A 19,049-nucleotide genomic window follows, 5' to 3' on the forward strand; every position below is an offset into this window, starting at 1 on the left:
GTTTTTTAACAGAATCATTCAAAACAAAGTTAGATATCATGGTAATTTACTCTTTCAAGGTGTATTTGTGCATGTTTCATAAGAGCAAGGGCACCTTTTTGTGTAATCACAATGCTGCTACCACATGCCCAAAATGAACATGTAAATAGTCAATTTTAAGATTTTTCTATAGATTTAAAAACAAAAATTCTTGGATTTTTTTTTTCAAAATCTAAGATCCACACACAGATCACCGCTGCATCTGGATGTCATTTCTTTTCAGTTTAATTTTTACCTAGAATAGTTCTATTTTTCTTGAGTTTTCTATAGGGAGTAGTCGTTTTTATAAAATATTCCACACCTAGTGCATAGTACCTACTGTTACATACCTGTAATCCCAGCACTTAAGATGATGAGGTAAAGAACTCAAGATCTCAGGCCAGCCTGGGTTGCAGAGTGAAACTGACCGAAAAATCTATCATCTATCTATTTATCTATTTATCTATCTATCTATCTATCTATCTATCTATCTATCCATCCATCCATCCATCCATCCATCCATCCCTATCTATCTATCTATCTATCTATCTATCTATCTATCTATCCATCCATCCATCCATCATCTATCTATCTATCTATCTATCTATCTATCTATCTATCTATCTATCTATCTCTATCCCCATAGTCTGATAGATGCTGACATATTATCTACAACACACAGTAGACAGTGCTTTTATGTACTATCAAGACATAGATGCCCTGTAAAGGGGGGAGGGGTCTGGAACGATAGCTAAGGGTACATCTAGTATAGTGCATGACAGGTACCCTAGTATGATGCTCCAGGTTCAGTCTCTGGTACCACACTTACATACTTAAGATGACGAATATGAAAAGTCTAAGGAAGATGGAGACCCTTGTTCTACTCCTCAGAGTAGCTTAGTTAACATAGAGCCCATATCATGAAAGCCTTAACCGACATGTCTCATTCTGAAGCCCCAGTCACTGGCATCTATAGGCATCTATATGCTATTGTCTATCTTCAGTCTAAGAGGTATAGGTTTGAAGAAAATGGGGTTGGTCCTTTACCTCGCTTGAGTAAGACAAGAGACAGGGGGCAGAAGAGAACAAACTGGTTTCTCTTATGAATGTAGACAGGAAAAAAAAAGGACAGAGCCAGAATCAGGACTTTAGGGAAAAAGAGAGACTAGGAAAGGTGCAGGCTGAGGCATCTCAGAGCTGAGTCTCCTGAACATAGCACAGCTAGCATCCGAGGGAGTTCTACATTGTTTCTGTTCATGCCTAGTTGTGGTTTTGTGGGGTCTGAGATGACTGGAAAGGCATTAAGCACTTTTGAGCATATCACAGAAGTCAACAGAACTGGGACGCATTGTTTGTTCATGTGGCATTCCTTTAATATGAAATATTTTTGTAACCAAGCAAATGTTCACACCTCTTAAAGCCTGGATTGCACAGGGACACAGTCAACCTTTAGTCATTCTGTAATGTGAAGGAGCTAGAATGGATACAGATGACATCACAAGTTCCATTACCAGGATAAAGTGACCCATGAGGAAACGGGAGAAATGTCAGGAAGACATGGGCAATTGGAGATCAGTGGAAGCCAATTAGGTGGCCTCACGCCTGTGTGGCTCTGACTTCTCTGTGCTTCATTCACACCGGAGGCCTGTACTGTACTTTCCAGTTCTTAGCTCCGTGTTTCCCTCCTCTGTGAACCGGGTGAAATTGGCAGGAGGAGACATGTACAAACAGGACAGACTGGGTGAGCAGGACCGTGCACTCTCAACCCACTCACCTCGTCAAAAAACGGATTGTTCCCTCTCTTGATTCTCGTGCGGTGCGTCTGACCACAGATGTGAACTTTCACCACGGGCCTTATGTTGTTGCCGCATAACTGACGGCCCTCGATCACTCTGACACGGATCTGCAAGCACAAAGTGGTGTTGTTACCAAAGCTCGTCCAGTGTGCGATGCAAAGGGATCCTCAGGTGTCACCTCGGCTCTCTGGCTCATAAGGATGGCTAAAACCGGTACTAAGACCTCCCAGTCCGGAAGGGGCCGTCTGTGATCACTGAGCAAGAGAAAGAGTTCAGAGCTGGCCTGGGAGAAGCAGGGAAGACTAAGATTCCCGCCCTGAGGCCCATTGCCTGGTCTACAAGTGTCCCTGCGATGCACTCATGCTGAGAGCTAAGCAAAGTGCAACAGGTACCAGAACTGCTGTTATTCTTTGCTAACCAGCCCCATTTGCTTCCAGAGGAAAGGAAAAGTTCCCATTACACCCCTCTGAAACAGCTTGTCTACTTTCACTAGACCCTTCGTACTTATAGACAGAAAACTCTCCTTTCTGGGTTCATGCCCTTATATCCTTTTTCCGTAGATGCGCCCCTGTCCATAGGACGATGTTCACCGTGATGTCACAGCAGTGGCTGGGTTGTGGGCCAGGGCGTGGCAGTTTGTGCACAGAACAGCAGAGCCCTTCCCACCTGGAAATCCTGTGGCTTGTTGGACAGCATCCTTCGGCTGCTCTTCCCTTTGGTGATCCTCCGAGCCAGCTGAGCTTCTGACACTGTCCCAGATGGCCCCTTGGGCCCAGGGCCTCTGACTATGCCATCTACCCTGTCTTCATCTCCTTGATCTTCTTCCTCTTCTTCTGAAATACAGAAGGGGAACCAGTTAGTGATGGTCCTTAGCCTGCAACTGTCTATCCAGCACCCTGGTCTCCTGGACTTGCCCTGTTCCCAAGGTAACAGGTAAGGAAGGTGATTTGGTGGCATTGACTGGGAACTTGGTGCATAGGCACAGTTTCTTACGGCAAATGCATTCATGGTGTATTAGGACCTTTGGTCTGTCTTCACAGAGACAAGAGAATACCAGAGATCATAAGGATAGTGAGAGAAGTATTGTGTCCTGGACTGGCTATAGTGAGTGCGCGCTCCCCTCAGGAGCCAGCCTGAGATCAGAGACTAAGGAGAAGAAGAAATGCTATGGAGAACCAAATGCACAGATAAACTCCCATCCCCCATGCCCTGCTTCTCACTGCTTGTCTAGAGACCGACCCAGGAGCCATGTTGGGATCCCACCTGCTAAACTCCTAAGTCACAATTGCCAGGCTCACCAAGATAGCCCTCATAGCCTCTTTCTTGCTGAGCATCATGGCGGCCATGTTCTTCCTCATCTTAACTTTCTGTTTGCGACTTCAACATCCATCTGGCCCCTCCTTCACTTCCCAGTCACTCTACAGATTAAAGGGAGAAAGTTTTCCCCACACAACATTATAATATCCTAACTCTCTGCTGTCTTTTCGATTCTTTTCCACAAATGTCCTTTCACTCTCAAGGTTCCCAGGAGGTTCCTTGTCACTGTCACCTTCCTCCTTCCTGCCTACATGAAAACTTTTCTTTCTAAAAAAAAAAAAAAAAAAAAAACCAAAAAAACCAAAAAACAAAAAAACACTCAACTCTGCCTACCACCTCTCCCCTCTCTTTTAGTCACTAAATCTTTGAAACATATTGACAAACTTTAGCTTTTCTTTTCTTAAGAGACAAAAAAGGGCTTTGGAAGATGGCTTAGTAAAATATGCTAGTGCCAAGGGAGTCAAAGACAGACAAATCCCTGGAGCTCATTGGCTAATCAGCCTAGCTGACTCTGTGAGCCTCAGAGTCAATGTGAGAATCCCATCTCAAAGAGTAAGGTAGAGAGCAGCTGAGGAAGTCCTCAGGCATTGACTTCTAGCCATGCAAGCACATGCATACATGCACACGCACACACATACACGCACACACACACATATACACAGTCACATATACGCACACACAGCATATACATGCATACACACATGCACACATGCACACACATCAAAACGTCAGACTCCTGGCTATCTATCTATAGAATATAACCTTAGAGAACCTAGAAGGTGAAAAATGGCAGCATTTGTCCATTCCACCTTTGTTTCTGAAGCTCTTCTTTCAGGGCTGAACAACACTAAGTGTTCCATGAAGGAGGAGGGAACACCAAGGCCCGGCTGAACACACCCTTCTGCCCAGGCTGTCTCCCCATCAACACTCTAGTGCCTATGCTGGCATGGCACACTAATGAGAACCAGGCTTGGATATGACCCAGAGCTATAAACAATGACTGACTCTGTCATGCCGACAAAGGACAATGCCAGGCTAGGAACTGCTGACTCAATGGGTGTAGGTCTTCCCAGCACTATCCTAACAAAGGTCTGCAAACTGGGTGGCTTCAAGCAATGTTCTCTGGCAGCCTCAGACTCTGAAAGTGAAATCTCAGGTGTTGGCAGATATATAGTCCACACGTAGTATCTGGGAGAGAGTCCTCCTGCCTCTTCCCATACAGCGGCTCCTAGGGGTCCTTAGCAACCATGCCAATCACGCCAATTACTTTTTGTAGTCATGTGACCTCCCTGCATATTTGAGTGCCCTAATTTCATCTCCTAAGGACACCAGCCATGGGATTTAAAGTTTGCCACAATCCAGGGCAACCTCATCTTAACAAACCACATGCGCATTCTGTTTCCAAATGATGTGTCCTGAAATTTCACACACACATGACTTGTCAGGGGACATTACTCAACCCGCTAGAGAAGGCATCTCTTGATTCTTCCTGGTTTGCTCAACTCTTCTACATAGACAGCCCCAGTCCTCACCACCTACACCATCTTCCTGCCTGGTACCCCCTTCATTTCTTCAGTACTCTCCTAGGTTCTCAGAGCCTAGGAGGTCTGACATTACAGTTGCCATGCATAGCTTCAACCCCTCTTCTTCTCCACGCATGTTACCCACATGCTTGTTCAACTCTATACATTACATTCTCCCTCTGTACTTAGGCAGCCCAACACAGCTGAGAAGGGCACACACCATCTTGACTGGTATCACAAGCTTTAAGTAGACTTCTGGGGTTTCCAGGCTATCTCCAACATTTCCAAGACATCATTTTCTTGGCTCCTGACCCGAGACGGCTACTATAAGCCACCAAGGTCAGATCAGTTCATCTTTCCACCTCCTATGGTTTACATTGCTGAGACATTGCTGTCCCACCTGGGACAGTGTACGAGCCGGGCAAGCATTCCACTGCCAAGCTACAGTCCCAGCCTCCAACACCCAGCAATTAGTCTTACCTGGAAAACTTCATTCTCCATTAACAATCCTGCTTATTTCACTGAGATAACAAAGTCCAGATGCAAATTTCGCCTTGGTTTTCAACTACAAATCAACCATTCTACTAATATACATATTCTCTCCTGACTCCCAACTTCGGACCAACTATCACACTTAAATAAATAGATCTTATCTCCTCTTGCTATTTAAAACTGGTTTGGACAACACAGTGGATTCCACGCCAGCCTGGGCTAGAGTGGAACCCTGCCTTGAAACAACAACAAATAGAACTTCCTAATTAGAGACCATATGTATTATTTAATCCAGACCCCTGATGTTGCAAGGAATGAGAAGATCAGAGAAACTGACAATTTGAGAATGGACCAATGCTCAGAATCAGATCTGCTGACTCACTGCAGCTCAGAGTGCTCCTGGCTCCCCCTTCCCCTCCCCCTCCCCCTCCCCCTCTCCCTTCCTCTCCCTCTCTTCACAGTTCCCTGTGCTAATGCCATCTTGCTTCCTAACATGACAGTACTCTTTGGTCAAATCTTCGAAAGCTTTGATCACCTGTGCCCTTCTTAAATGGTAGTGACTCTGCTGGTGTTATGATGGGGACCATTCCCAGGTGTTAATGAAGCATCACTAGTAAAGTAAGTGTCACATAAAGAGTCACTAACACCAGCAAAGTCAGTCAAATGAAGCCTTTCAATTCCTAAAATGAATGACCTTCTTCCCAGAAACTCAACAGTAGTATTTTTGAAGACTGCTACCATATGCCATCCTGGTGACAGGAACAGTCCCTACTCATCACAGAGAAGCTGGCAGTGCTCAGACACCTTATGCTACAGTTACACTAGCCTTTGGCACCCTAACTAACTCTTCCTGATGGGTGATGACTACTCTGCTCTTTCCAGGCACCCTGCTCTTCTCAAGGAAAAGATGGCCACGGTACCATATCTGCAGGCCATCCCCTGCCTGCTTCCATCACCCATCTGCCCTCACACTGCTAGGGTGGGAGAGCCTGACAGGGGTTCCCAGTGTAGGCCGGCCACCTAGGGATGAACTGAGGAAGAGTGCTGGCCCAGTTCCCTCGGCCTTCTGTCTCCGTCAGTCTCTCACACCTCTATCCTTTCTGCCTACACACTCACTGGTCCACGACCCTCTTAACTTTCTGTTCCTAATAAAACAGCTTTTCTGGAATAGTCTCTTCCCTGCCAACCCTTTGGTCAATATTTACCATTTTCCTATTGCTACCATGTTGTCTTTCTTTGCTTATGATAATAATCTGGACTCTTATGATAAATCTTATGATAAAGTCTGGTTAAGTGTCTGTACTGGTTAAGGCACAATCTTATGACTCTAAAACAAAGGTCACTGTAAAACCAGAACAAAAGGTTGGTAACATTATTCTTTAGAGTAAGTTTAAAAATATAATACACAGGGGCTGGAGAGATGGTTCTGTAGTTAAGAGCTCTTCTAGAGGACCTGAGTTCAATTCCCAGCAACCACAAACATCTCATATAAAGGTCTCACAAACATCTATGATGGGATCTGATTTCCTCTTTTGGCATGAAGACATACATGAAGACAGAGCATTCATATACATAAAATACATAAATAAATAAATCTTGAAAAAGAATTATACCAAAGAAATACAATACAGAACATGGAAAGAGGGAATTTGGAAGCACAAAAGGGTAACATAGCAGCAGATGTTTATAATATTTCTGAATTTCTCTTATATTTATTTAGGCATAGCCCCATGTATCCCAGCCTGGCCCTAAACTCTTTATGAAGTCAAAGCTGGTCTTGAGTGTATGATCTTCCTACTCCCTCCTTAAAAGCTGGGATTACAGTCCTACTGTACCTGACGTTTTATTATTGTTATTATCTGTTTGTTTATTGAGACAATGTTTTGCTATGTAGTTTTGGCTGGCCCGGCACTCACTATGGAGCCAAGGCTCATCTTAAACTTGTGGCAAACTCTTGCCTCTTCAGAGCAGCTCTTACAGTGAACATCACCACATGTAGATTATGTTTCTGGGCTTCTGAAATATTAGAAGTCATATAACTGTATGCTACTGTGAGATAGTCATTATTTTTCCATTCCAATTCTTGGATAAATAGCAGTTAGGTGCCCAAAAAATGTATAACATGTCACCTTATACACACAAACACACACACACACACAGAGACATATACACACACACACAGAGTATTGAAGAAAAGAACTTAACAAAAAAGAGAAACACAGGCTTAGGATTCATCCTGGAAGCATATGCCTTTGACAGCACAGGCTGTAAGCTAGTGTCAGACACATTACCTCATAAGCCTGTCAATGTAAGGTGGCTGGATAAACCTGCAATCATTTGGCTCCTTTCTGGAGAAGAATTGATCACATTTGCTGGGCTGCTGTTACTCAGTCTATCTTATCTTTCTAGTGACTGTGAGCTCCTTGGGACCAAGCACTGCCTTCCTCATCTCTGCATGCCACATGTATAAGTATCAGTAACCGCTTTTCTGAAGTAGATCAAATTTACCTTCAAGCGAAAGCACTTTTGTTATACATGGAATGTTATTCATGGATAAATTTGAAATACCAGCGTCAGTCTATGAATGAGTTTTTGCCTTTCTTTAGTTGAGCAAAGGACACATTGAACAGATGGTTCTTTAAAAATAGATATGAGCTTTTAAAAATAGCTCATTCTGGTAACAGAAATGTACACTCCAGTCGAGCTGACTGCCAGAACGTGAACAAGTTGCCATGGTAACAGGTTTCTAGGCTGCCAAATCTTCAGACTGGCTCATTGCTTCTTTCTGATACAGGACCAGTTTCTAAGGCGGTCTGTAAGGGGACATCTTTGACACCACACACTCTCAGTCGACCATATAATGCACCACGCTCTGAATCTTCTGCTATCTTGACCTAAGGGCTCCTCAAAAGCATTCTTCCAAAAGAAGTTTCTTAAGTGTTTGATTCTTTGGTCAGGACTAGGCTTTTTTTTAACTTGCAGAGAGCATCCTTTGACCATCTTTCTATTGTGCTATATTGCTAAGATGTCACACTCCCCAGCAGCAGCCACCGTGCGAGTGACACCTTTAACACCACCTATCACTGCCATGAGCTGCTGGCAGATGTATCTCAGGAGAATGAGGTTTTTTTTCTCTTCTCTTTTCTCTTCTTGTGTCTTCTGAGATCTTTTCTATGGTGCTTGCATTTTAATAAGCAGTTATTTCTTGTATTAAAAATAGATAACAAACTAAAGTTTTAAAAATTGAAAATATCTATATAAGTTAAGGGAAACCTTCATTACTTTTATACAAAATGATAATTCTTTAAGAATTAGTTAAAGGGGTAATGATCTGGACCCAATATTCTGTGTATATCATTAAAGCATGCACCAGTAAAAAACAATAATTGGTTTTCCTAATTAATAAAAACTAGTTCTCCCTTTGTCTCTGTCTCTCTGTCTCTCTCCCCCTTCCCCTCCTTTCTTCCTTCTCTTGTTTGTACTTCTTTTAAAAAGTGACTTTAAGAGTATGAAACTAACATTCTGAATGTGACCTCTGACTCAGCCCTGGTGAATAATAACTTTACATAACAAAAAATACAAATGCTTACAGATTAATGAAACTTATTCTTATTCTAAATGAAGAAATTTTACCTTGTCATATTATATTTACATGGTACCCTGACACAGCCAGCTCCTTTGCAGTATAGTGATGCAGTACAGTGCAGTACAGTGATGCAGTACAGTGCAGCATAGTGATGCAGTACAGTGCAGTATAGTGATGCTGTACAGTGCAGTACAGTGATGCAGTACAGTGCAGTATAATGATGAAGTGCAATGTAGTATAGTGATGCAGCACAGTGCAGTATAGTGATGCAGCACAGTGCAGTATAGTGATGCAGCACAGTGCAGTATAGTGATGCAGCACAGTGCAGTATAGTGATGCAGCACAGTGCAGTATAGTGATGCAGCACAGTGCAGTATAGTGATGCAGCACAGTGCAGTGTAGTGATGCAGCACAGTGCAGTATACTGATGCAGCACAGTGCAGTATACTGATGCAGTAAAGTGCAGTATAGTGATGCAGTAAAGTGCAGTATACTGATGCAGTACAGTGCAGTATACTGATGCAGTACAGTGCAGTATTGTGATGCAGTGCAATGTAGTATAGGGATACAGCACAGTGCAGTATAATCATGCAGCACAGTGCAGTATAGTGATGCAGTATAGTGCTGTATAGTGATACAGCACAGTGCAGTAGAGTAATGCAGTACAGTGCAGCATAGTGATGCAGTACAGTGCAGTATAGTGATGCTGTACAGTGCAGTAGAGTGATGCAGTACAATGTAGTATAGTGATACAGCACAGTGCAGTAGAGTGATGCAGCACAAGGCAGTATAGTGATGCAGTGCAATGTAGTATAGTGATGCAGTACAGTATAGTATAGTGATGCAGTGCAGTGCAATATAGTGATGCAGTACAGTATAGTATAGTGATGCAGTGCAGTGCAGTATAGTGATGCAGTGCAATGTAGTATAGTGATGCAGTGCAGTGCAGTATAGTGATGCAGTACAGTGCAGTAGAGTAATGCAGTGCAGTGCACTAGAGTGATGCAGCACTGTGCCGTATAGAGATGCAGTACAGTACAGTATAGTGATGCAGTACAGTGCAGTATAGTGATGCAGTAAAATGCAGTATAGTGATGCAGCACAGTGCCTTATAGTGATGCAGCACAGTGCAGTATAGTGATTCAGCACAGTTCAGTTTAGAGTTGCAGTACAGTGCAGTACAGTGATTCAGTAGAGTATAGTACAGTGATGCAGTAGAGTACTACACAGTGGTTCAGTAGAGTACAGTATAGTGATGCAGTATAGTACGGTATAGTGATGCAGTATTGTATGGTATGGTATGGTATGGTATGGTATGGTATGGTATGGTATGGTATGATATAGTATAGTATAGTATAGTATAGTATAGTATAGTATAGTATAGTATAGTATAGTATAGTATAGTATAGTGAGACAGTATAGTGATGTAATTCAGTATAGAATAGTGATGCAGTATAGTATGGAATAGTGATGGTCTTTAAAACCCAAAGTCAAGGAACCCAAGTGCTGAATCATCTCCACAGCTGTCCAGCCCTTCAAGCTGATTAGGATGGTGGGAATCTGCGTGTTAGATCTAGCCAGCGTTTGCCCAGGCCTGCCATTGAGTGTCAGGGAGGCAGATTCTTGGGCCTGGTAGACCCTCCAGTCTATAGTGCTGCCAGGACTCCAGGCTGACACAGATGACATCATGCCATGTGTGAGAAATGGCCTCTGGTAAACGGAATCTTAGGGGAGGGTTATATTTCTTCCCTGAAAGGGTGGCTCATTCCAAGGAAGCAGAGACTTGCTATGGGGAAATCATATTTGTGGCCCAAAGTATTGTAGGGTCCTATGGCCAACCTAAAGAAACAAAATCTCCCTCCACCATATTTAGCGTAACAAACAGCTTGTTCTGGAAACTTCTCTGTTTCATTGGGGCAAAACTCATTTTTAGTACCACTGTTACCCTGCAGAAAAACAAGGGAAGTCAAATTCAACTTTGTGAAAGGGCAGCTTGTCAGGGAAATGCTTGAAGCCCATCCCAGAGGCCCCAGGTTAACCCTGTCTGGAATGACATCTGATGTCAAATGACCCAGGAGGGCAAGTGGCTTGTAGAAAAATATGACCACAGTACTGAGTGGGTGGGAGGGGTTGGGGGAAAGAAAAGGGATCAGGGCTCAGAGGAAGCAAAAGAGAGCTCAGCCCAAGGGTATTGGCCATGAGACTAGAGCCTGGGGACACATCCCAGCCATCATATCTTTGGGAGCTGTAAAATATGAAGGCTCTTGAACCTCACAACCTGAGACATCGTATTCAGTGGAAATCACAAAGCTAAAGCAAGACGATAACGGTTCTACAGTCTGTGTGTACTGGCTGGCTGGCTGCGAGACTGCTCATCACGAGAACTGTTTCACCCTCCCCTCTGCTAGAAAAGCATTTTGCAAATAGAGTTTCTCTAGAGACTTTCTTTGTGTGCTTAGTAGACTCCCCTTGGGGAACGGTCTCCTTGGGGTGAGAGGGACCATCAGGAGGGTCAGCTTACCTCCCATGCCTGGCACACTGGTCCCGCTCGGATCATTTGGATGTGGAGCTGAAGGTGGGGTATAGCCGATCACCAGGTCAATGGTGGCCTGAATAGAAAGAATCCATTGCATAGCGAGTTAGTGCTGGTAAGAGAATATTACAGATTTAGTGTGAACAGTTCATCATGGGTAGGAGTCTTGGAAGGGCTGGGCATAGAAGTGAGACCACAGAGGTAGGAAGGGCGATGGTATGTTGGACGATGCCTATCTTACCCCAGGAGAGCCAGGGCAGAGCTGGAAAGAAGCCACTTTATTGCAGGTTGCCAAGGGCAACCTCGCAGACTAGAGTAAAGCTGTAACAAGCAAGTGTGAACCGGAAGCTAGCTTCTGTCCTGCAGAGGTGATGGCCTCTGCTCATAGAAGTACAAGCAGAGATGCTCATTTAGAATGAATGGCTCACTTGTTGCTCACCTCTACTCATGACTGAGATTCATTTTGATAGTTCTCTACAGGGGAGAATTCTGTGACTAACCAAAAGGTTAGTCGCAAATAGCACAATTGTAAGAGAGAATGAAAGGGGAAACTGAGTCTGATTAAAGAAAAGGCAAACGTACAAATCATAAAGTTAAACATAATTGTCATCCCCCCCCCCACATTAATCATGATCCCAGGAAATCTAGGAATCAAACAAAAAATGGCAACAAAGTAGAGCTTATGTCTTTACACTTCACTAACCTTGAAAATGTCAAAAAGTTTGATAGAAAAATTAAAAAACAAACAAACAAAACAACCTTCCTTCTCCCTAAAGTACAAAGGATGGGAACCAGGACCCCAAATATGCTAGTGTTCTGCTGCTGAGCTATATCCCTTGAAGAAGAGTTGTTAAATTTTATTTCACCAAACACATGCTCATTGGCTATCACAATCATTTCATAAATGAAAGGCATATTAATACCCAAAGTGGGGGAAAGACAAACTCCAAAATTAAGGAAGTCCTTTGCAAATGAGTATTCTCCACCCCCGACCCCACACACATCAGGTTAGAAGATAAAATACAGGAGCTGCAGAGATGGCTCAATGGTTAACAGCACCAACTACTCTTCAGAGAACCCGGATTTGATTTTTTTAGCATTCACAGGACGACTCTGAAACTCCAGTCTCCAGTGATCTGACACTTTCTTCAGGCCTCTGTGGCTACAGTATGCAAGCAAAACACCCATACACATAAAATAAAAAGTAAAAAAAAAAAAAATTAAAGAAGATGAAATATAGAATAAGGTATTCTAATATTTAGGTCACAGCTACACTAAAAGTAGCTCGTTATTTATCTGAAGTCCAAATCTAATTGGCCCTCTTCCTTCATTTACTCATTTTGCTGTGGCTAATGACTCTCATGTGTGCATGTCTAGACACACACATCTGTGTTGCTCCTGTTTTTTCTTGTCTGTTCATCAGTGACTGTTTCCTCGTGGATCAGCACATTCGGTGCATGAGACTGGCCTGGGGACACTGGATAGGACATTATGAAAGTATTAGCTCATAATACCCCTAATATGAATATTCATATCAAGCAAACAAGTCACAAGAGCAGCATCAGTGTCTATGCACTCACAGATCAAGGCTCACTGTGAAGGCTGTGTGCTGGCACCACAGGACTCAAATGTAACATGAGAAACTGTGCTTCTAAAACCTAGCATATTGCTATTTTACACACAGTGGTCCCAGTTGTTTCAGTACACTTAATGATGCTTAGGAATCTCAGAGGGGGTGAGGGGACACAAGGAGCCGTGTTCATCTTAGCCCCAAAAGTTCAGCTGCTTTAGAACAGTCTATGAGAGCTCTTCTGTGTTATACACATGCATGTATATGTGTGTGTGTGCATATGGACCAAAAAACAAACAAACAACAACAAAAAACCCCAGCAATCCAAAACAAAAACAAAAAACAAAAAATCCGTGACATCCTGCCTTGTCATGGCACCATTTCTGTTCTGTGGGTTTGGGGTAGTCAGATGGCAGAGATCATTTTGAATGCACATGTTATAATCAGAACCCTGGCTTGTGGCTGGATGATACAGTCTCTGAGACCAGCACAGCCTCACTGGCATCCTCTCCTTTGGATTCTGAGCCTCCCCTGTGTTCACACTTACACTGATGCCCAGATTTACAAGTAAGATGAATTGGCTCGAAGATGAAGGGGTTAGAGGTCATGGACTGAGCACGACAGCATTTGAAGACTTCTTAGTAGGCACGCAGCATATAAACCGGAGATACTCGAGTCAATTTTTAACTCATAGTTTGGATTTTTTTTTTTGAACACAGGGTATCATTGTATATTCCTGGCTACCCTGGAATGCACTAATGGATGAAGCTGAAACTCTCAGAAATCATCCTATCTCAACCTCCCAACTGCCGGGACCTTTGAATTCTGATTCTATGTCAGACAATATATACTTATAGAGAGGGACTGGAATCAGAAGATATTCAGCAATCAATGTGGTGATAACGACAATGATATTACCATCGCAACACAGAAGGTAATACACACCTTTGTCTGGTATGTTAGACACCCAACTTAAAGGCTAGATATCCAAAGCTAAATGTCAACACCCATGTGGATATCATTGAGCTATAACCATATGCTTTCCATATGGAATTCTGTCAAATAAAACCAAATCTCAAATTTGCCAGTTCTGTGATTGGAAATTGAGGATGAGGCCCATATCATTGACAAGGGGATGCATTTATCACGAAACCAAACTTCCAGTATTTTCCTTCACTATCTTGTTCTGTCTTTCCACAGAAGAGCACTCACCCCAGTGTCTTGTCCCTTTTCATTTAGCAGGGAGGTCTGTTTGTAGGGCAAAGACCTGTTCTGGTCCCCAATCAGGTCCTTCAGGGAGACAGTTGCTGTGCCAATTAATCTGCAGAGAAAACAAGAAAGGGCGCAGCAGCTTATGAGGGAGCACACATCCACAGGCCATTAGAATTCCCAGTTCCCTCACATTCGTTTATCCTTATATCTGCCCTGGCAGAAATTGAAGATACTCTAAAGAGACACACATGCTCCTCTCTTTGGCTATCAGACTACTGAAACAATGGTCCCCAAATTGGAATTTCTCTGAGAGACTTGTGTAAAGAGAAGAAAAAAGTTAAAACATTGTACCAGTCAGAAGAGGAACTTGTCCCCCAGAAAGAAACTTCCCATAATTCCTACAATTGTCAGACTACCTTGTATAGAGACTAGTGATGATAGGTCACTAATGGATGGGACCACACCTTGATCAGGACTGCTTAGTTCTTCATACCTGTTGCCCCCTATTAGGCCTTATATCAGCACCCCAAAGATGAAGTTGGAGGGTGGGGTCAGCTAACGTCTATTTGTTTCTCTTCCCGCTGTGTCCTCACAGAATCAATTCTTCTCTGCCTTTTATTATCATGTGCCCTTTTCATTGGCTTTCTGAGGATGAGTGGCTGAGTCTCACTCGTTAGGGTCGCCAGAGCCCAGGCTTTGACCCTAACATCTCCAGCAACATTGTCATCAAGACCATCACATAACTAATGCGGGCCAGAGTATTTCACAGTGACCGGAACACGTGTTACTTCCCCATGACAAGGAGTCATCTGAGGGTCCAACTGCAATGCCCATGAAATTCTGACAATCTTGCATGAGGAAATGAGGGTACAACTGAAAGCTGGCCCCCAGAATTTAGAAAGAAAAAGATGTAAGGAAAACTTCAGGAAGCCAGGAAAGCAGTCTTCTGTGATGGGGACCCAGAAACTTCCCACTGAATAATATTTCCCCAAGTCAACCTTCCTGGATAAGATAAGATAAGATGAGGCATCTAGATGACTATGGGGCTGACTTGTTAGTCCATCCTCTCTGCAGCAGGTTTCGAATGAGGATGTGCTTGCTCATTCCTTGCTCTCTCTTCCTGGTCCCTGGAATCACTGCAGGTCTCTTTCACTCATGGTCCTGCTCCCTGTGGCACAAGACTGATGAACAGAGGAGCAAACGCAGGTCTGTCTCTAGCAAACGCTCTCCCCGGGCACACCAGTTGCCTCTGTTTTGGTCACTGTTTCAATCCCATGGCAGGCACATAAAAGGTCTTTGTGGAATGGTGGAAAGAATGAATAAGTCTACAGTTACTGCCAATAAACATAGAAATTTTTAATTAAAGCATGTTTTAAAAAGGTTTCTTTTTTTAGAGCACACATCCACTGGTAACTAGTCTATATTAGCATGAATTGGGGGAGGGCAGTAATCCACAAAAAATTGTCTAAACTCGGATGAAGTGACCTGGAATGTGGGTGGAGGTGGGGACCAGAGAGGCACAAAGCTTGGGGTGTGCTTTTAGTTTAATGTGCAGGCCTCAAGGTTGGGATAGAGAAGTAGGGAGAATGATGTCTGATTACAGCTCGCCGACGTTTGCAGTGACATGTTAATGAGGAGTAGTGTTTATAAAGCAGAAAATCACTAGCTTTAAAATAGGAAACCAAGCACCAAGCCCTAAGTGGTAGAAGAGATGATTTTTGTGCTTGTGATGCTACTCCGGGCCTTACATGGTACCAGACAAGCACCCAGCCACTGAGCTACATCTCTAGGCCAAAAGAGATTCATAGTTCTGCTCATTCTGCTTCATGCTGGAGACAGGGTGTGTGGTTTGAATAAGAATGGTCCCTATACATATGTTTAAAAACTTGGCCTCCAGTTGATGGAACTGTTTGGGAAGGGTTAGAGGGTGTGGCCTTGTTGAAGGTGTGTCACTGGGGCAGAGCTTTGAGGTTTCAAAGGACTTGCCCGTCCTAGTGTGCACTGCTCTCAGCCTCTTGTTTGTGGATTGAGATGTGAGCTCTCAGCTGTTTCTACCATCATGCCTTTGCTCTACCACCATCCAACCTCTTGCAGCTGTAAACCCAATAATGTCTTTTTATTACATTGCCTTGGTCGTGGTGTTTTGTCATAGCAATAGAAAAGTAGCTAAGACACAGTAACTAAGTAACCCAGTATGCACTTGAACTCAGTATATAGTCTCCATTGGTCACAAACTCATAATTCCTTCTATTTTTGCATCCTAAGTATAGACATTACTGTCATGTGCCACCATGCCTGGTAGAAGAGTATATATGTGTGTACACACACACACACACACACACACACACACATATATATACATATATTGTGTGTATGGATATATATATATATATATATATATATATATATATATACACATACATACATACACATGGTAGTACACACTTAAAATCTGAGCACCCAGGAAGTGAAGAAAGGAGGAATCAAGTGTTTAAGGCTAGCCTGGGCTGCACAGTAAGATCCTATCTCCAAAAAATTCCCCCCAAATAGCACATGGTAGAGAGACTGGTTGATTATTTTCATGTAACTCTAGGCAATGTGTACTCACAGGCATAAGTAATAAACAGGAAAATGCATTTTATAGAATGCTGTTTCATCTTAGAATGTATTCTTTAAAAACTCTGAAGGTGGATTTGGAGGGCAGCCCTTGCCTAGTATCCTCAAGGCTTTGGCTTCAATCGTTTGCACCATCAGTAAAAAAGTGCTGGTTGAGGTCAGAGTGAACACATCATTTCTGAAGTCTTGCTGTTGGTGTCGGTACGCCATATTTGGAGGTACAGGTGTATATCCAGGTTCTCAGACCTCAGAAATAGGACCAGGCTGTAAGTGTGGACCTGTCACTCATATCTCAGTGACTCCTAGTGTTAAGCTGCTCTCCTCTCTGGGAATAGTAGATTCTATTGCACAAGACCAGAATGTCACTGCAGTTTCAGACAGTTTTCCCAGTAATCTAGACTATTTGTCCATGAATTCTTGGAAGAGTGAACAGTCTGATACGGAGCTGTTTGTACACGCAGCTCTCAGCACCTGGGGACTAATGCAAGTTCTCCTCTCTTCTGACATAGCACAAGACAGCCCCCAGCCAGCAACAGAAAAGGCATTTGCCTTCAGAGGGATGAGTGAGCCTTATAGCAGTTAGGCCCACCAGACAGGGCTGAGAAAGGATAGAAACTTTATACAGTACTTTAATGAACAGTAGGATATTAAGGCGATAATTCATATACGGTGAGCATCATCTTCTCCTTCCTTGGGTTTGCTTCCTCTAACATGATGAAGACAGAGACAGACACCCCATTCCACCTCCACCAGACAAAACAGCTGATCTACCAACTCACCCTTCTCCCACAGCCCCCACAGATGGCCCAGAAGAGCTATGATTCATGGTTTTTAAAGGGTAATCAGCTATGGGGTGGACCAATTGAGATTTTTAAGAATAATGAAATGGGGGCTTGGGGGTCAGTAAAGTGGAGTTGAGTTCAGTCACTGTACCCATGTAAAAAGCTTTACAAGTGGGGTGCAGGTTTGTAATCCTAGTGCTGGGAAGGTGAAGACGGGAGTAGGGAGTCCCTGGGGGTTACTGTCCAGCCAACCTAACCAATCAGGTAGCCCGGGTGCCAGTGAGAGAGAAAATTTATCTTCAAAACATGGTAGCTGGCTCCTGGGGAGTGACCCCGAGGTTGACCCCTGATGCCCCTACACATGTCCATCTGTAAGCATGAACACTCATTTGAATGAAAAATACAAGTTAAACAATTTAAGAAGACAAATATAAACAATAACACACGTAAAAGTCATCTGGGAGGCTTGGGGAGCAAGCCTAGTGACCTGAATTTGATCCCTGGGACCTGGGTTAAGAGCCAGGGTAGCCCATACCTGTAATCCCAAGCACTTCTGCCTGGAGGTGGGAAGAAGGGATAGAAGCTTGTGGGCTAGCCTGTGGTAGATGGAGATGGAACAACAGCAAGAGAGACCCTGCTTTAGTGAGGTGTAAAGTGAGAACTGACTCCCATAGGCTGTCTTCTGTCCTCCACATGTGCACAGTGGCATGTGCACACATACATCACAGGTACTCTCACCATACATTCATTCACTCAGACTCACACACACACACACACACACACACACACACATCATAGGCACTCACACACACATACACACATCACAGGTTCTCACACCACACACTCATTCACACAGACTCACACACACATATACACATCACAGGCACACACATACATACACATGTCACGGGTACTCACACCATACATTCATTCATACACATGCGTCACAGGCACACACATGCACACACACAGGTATACATACACACTTACACTCTCACACACATATATCACAGGCACTCACACTAAACACATATACACACATCTCCCAGGCACTTACACTATACACACACACACACACACACACACACACACACACACACACACACACTCCATAGGCATTCACACCTTACCCTCAATACACACAACGAATGAAATGTGTTCTCTTCCTTTTCTTTTAAGGAAAAACCATCTGGCTTTGTCTAAATGTGGTGTTTGCCTGGTAAGATGGGAAGGAAACTCATGTTATCCTTCAGTCTGTGATTTGTGGTGTAGTTCTACGAGTAAGATGCTGACATCATACCCTTGAACATGTACTGATTTGCTTTTGTTAAAGCCAGCTAGAGCCAGAATGACCAGGGCCTCTTATCAGTGGTAAATCAATCTGAGAACAGGCAGGGTGCTGCTGTGGCTCGGCTATGCGGAACTGAAAAGAGGCCTGGCATGGGATTGAACCAGCATCTGAGACCAGATCAATGCATCTCCCACATTACCTAGTGTCCTAGGGGACAAAATCACCCAGGTTGAGAATAATTCCTGTGTAGCCCAAGTGTTATGCCCTAGTACGCTCTCTCTCTCTCTCTCTCTCTCTCTCTGTCTGTCTCTCT

General features: G+C 43.6%; 1 protein-coding gene and 1 long non-coding RNA gene across 5 annotated transcripts in view; one reads left to right on the plus strand and one right to left on the minus strand.

Annotated features, from left to right (window-relative positions):
* Myof (myoferlin) overlaps positions 1-19,049 on the minus strand; it is a 144,542-nt gene that overhangs the window by 85,133 nt on the left and 40,360 nt on the right. For all 4 annotated transcript variants that reach the window (NM_001099634.1, NM_001302140.1, XM_006526995.1 and 1 more), the window contains exons 4-7: positions 14,048-14,156; positions 11,254-11,341; positions 2,481-2,647; positions 1,793-1,921 (exon numbers count right to left, since the gene is read on the minus strand). In NM_001099634.1, the coding sequence (NP_001093104.1) occupies positions 1,793-1,921; positions 2,481-2,647; positions 11,254-11,341; positions 14,048-14,156 (493 nt within the window). The remainder of the gene's footprint in view (positions 1-1,792; positions 1,922-2,480; positions 2,648-11,253; positions 11,342-14,047; positions 14,157-19,049) is intronic.
* On the plus strand, positions 1,918-14,053 carry Gm52397. Its single transcript, XR_003952916.1, has 3 exons — positions 1,918-2,202; positions 2,375-2,747; positions 13,555-14,053. It is a non-coding gene; the product is annotated as a predicted gene, 52397 (long non-coding RNA).

Source organism: Mus musculus, chromosome 19 (assembly GCF_000001635.26).
Source record: "Mus musculus strain C57BL/6J chromosome 19, GRCm38.p6 C57BL/6J".
In the NCBI taxonomy this organism is placed as follows: Eukaryota; Metazoa; Chordata; class Mammalia; order Rodentia; family Muridae; genus Mus; species Mus musculus.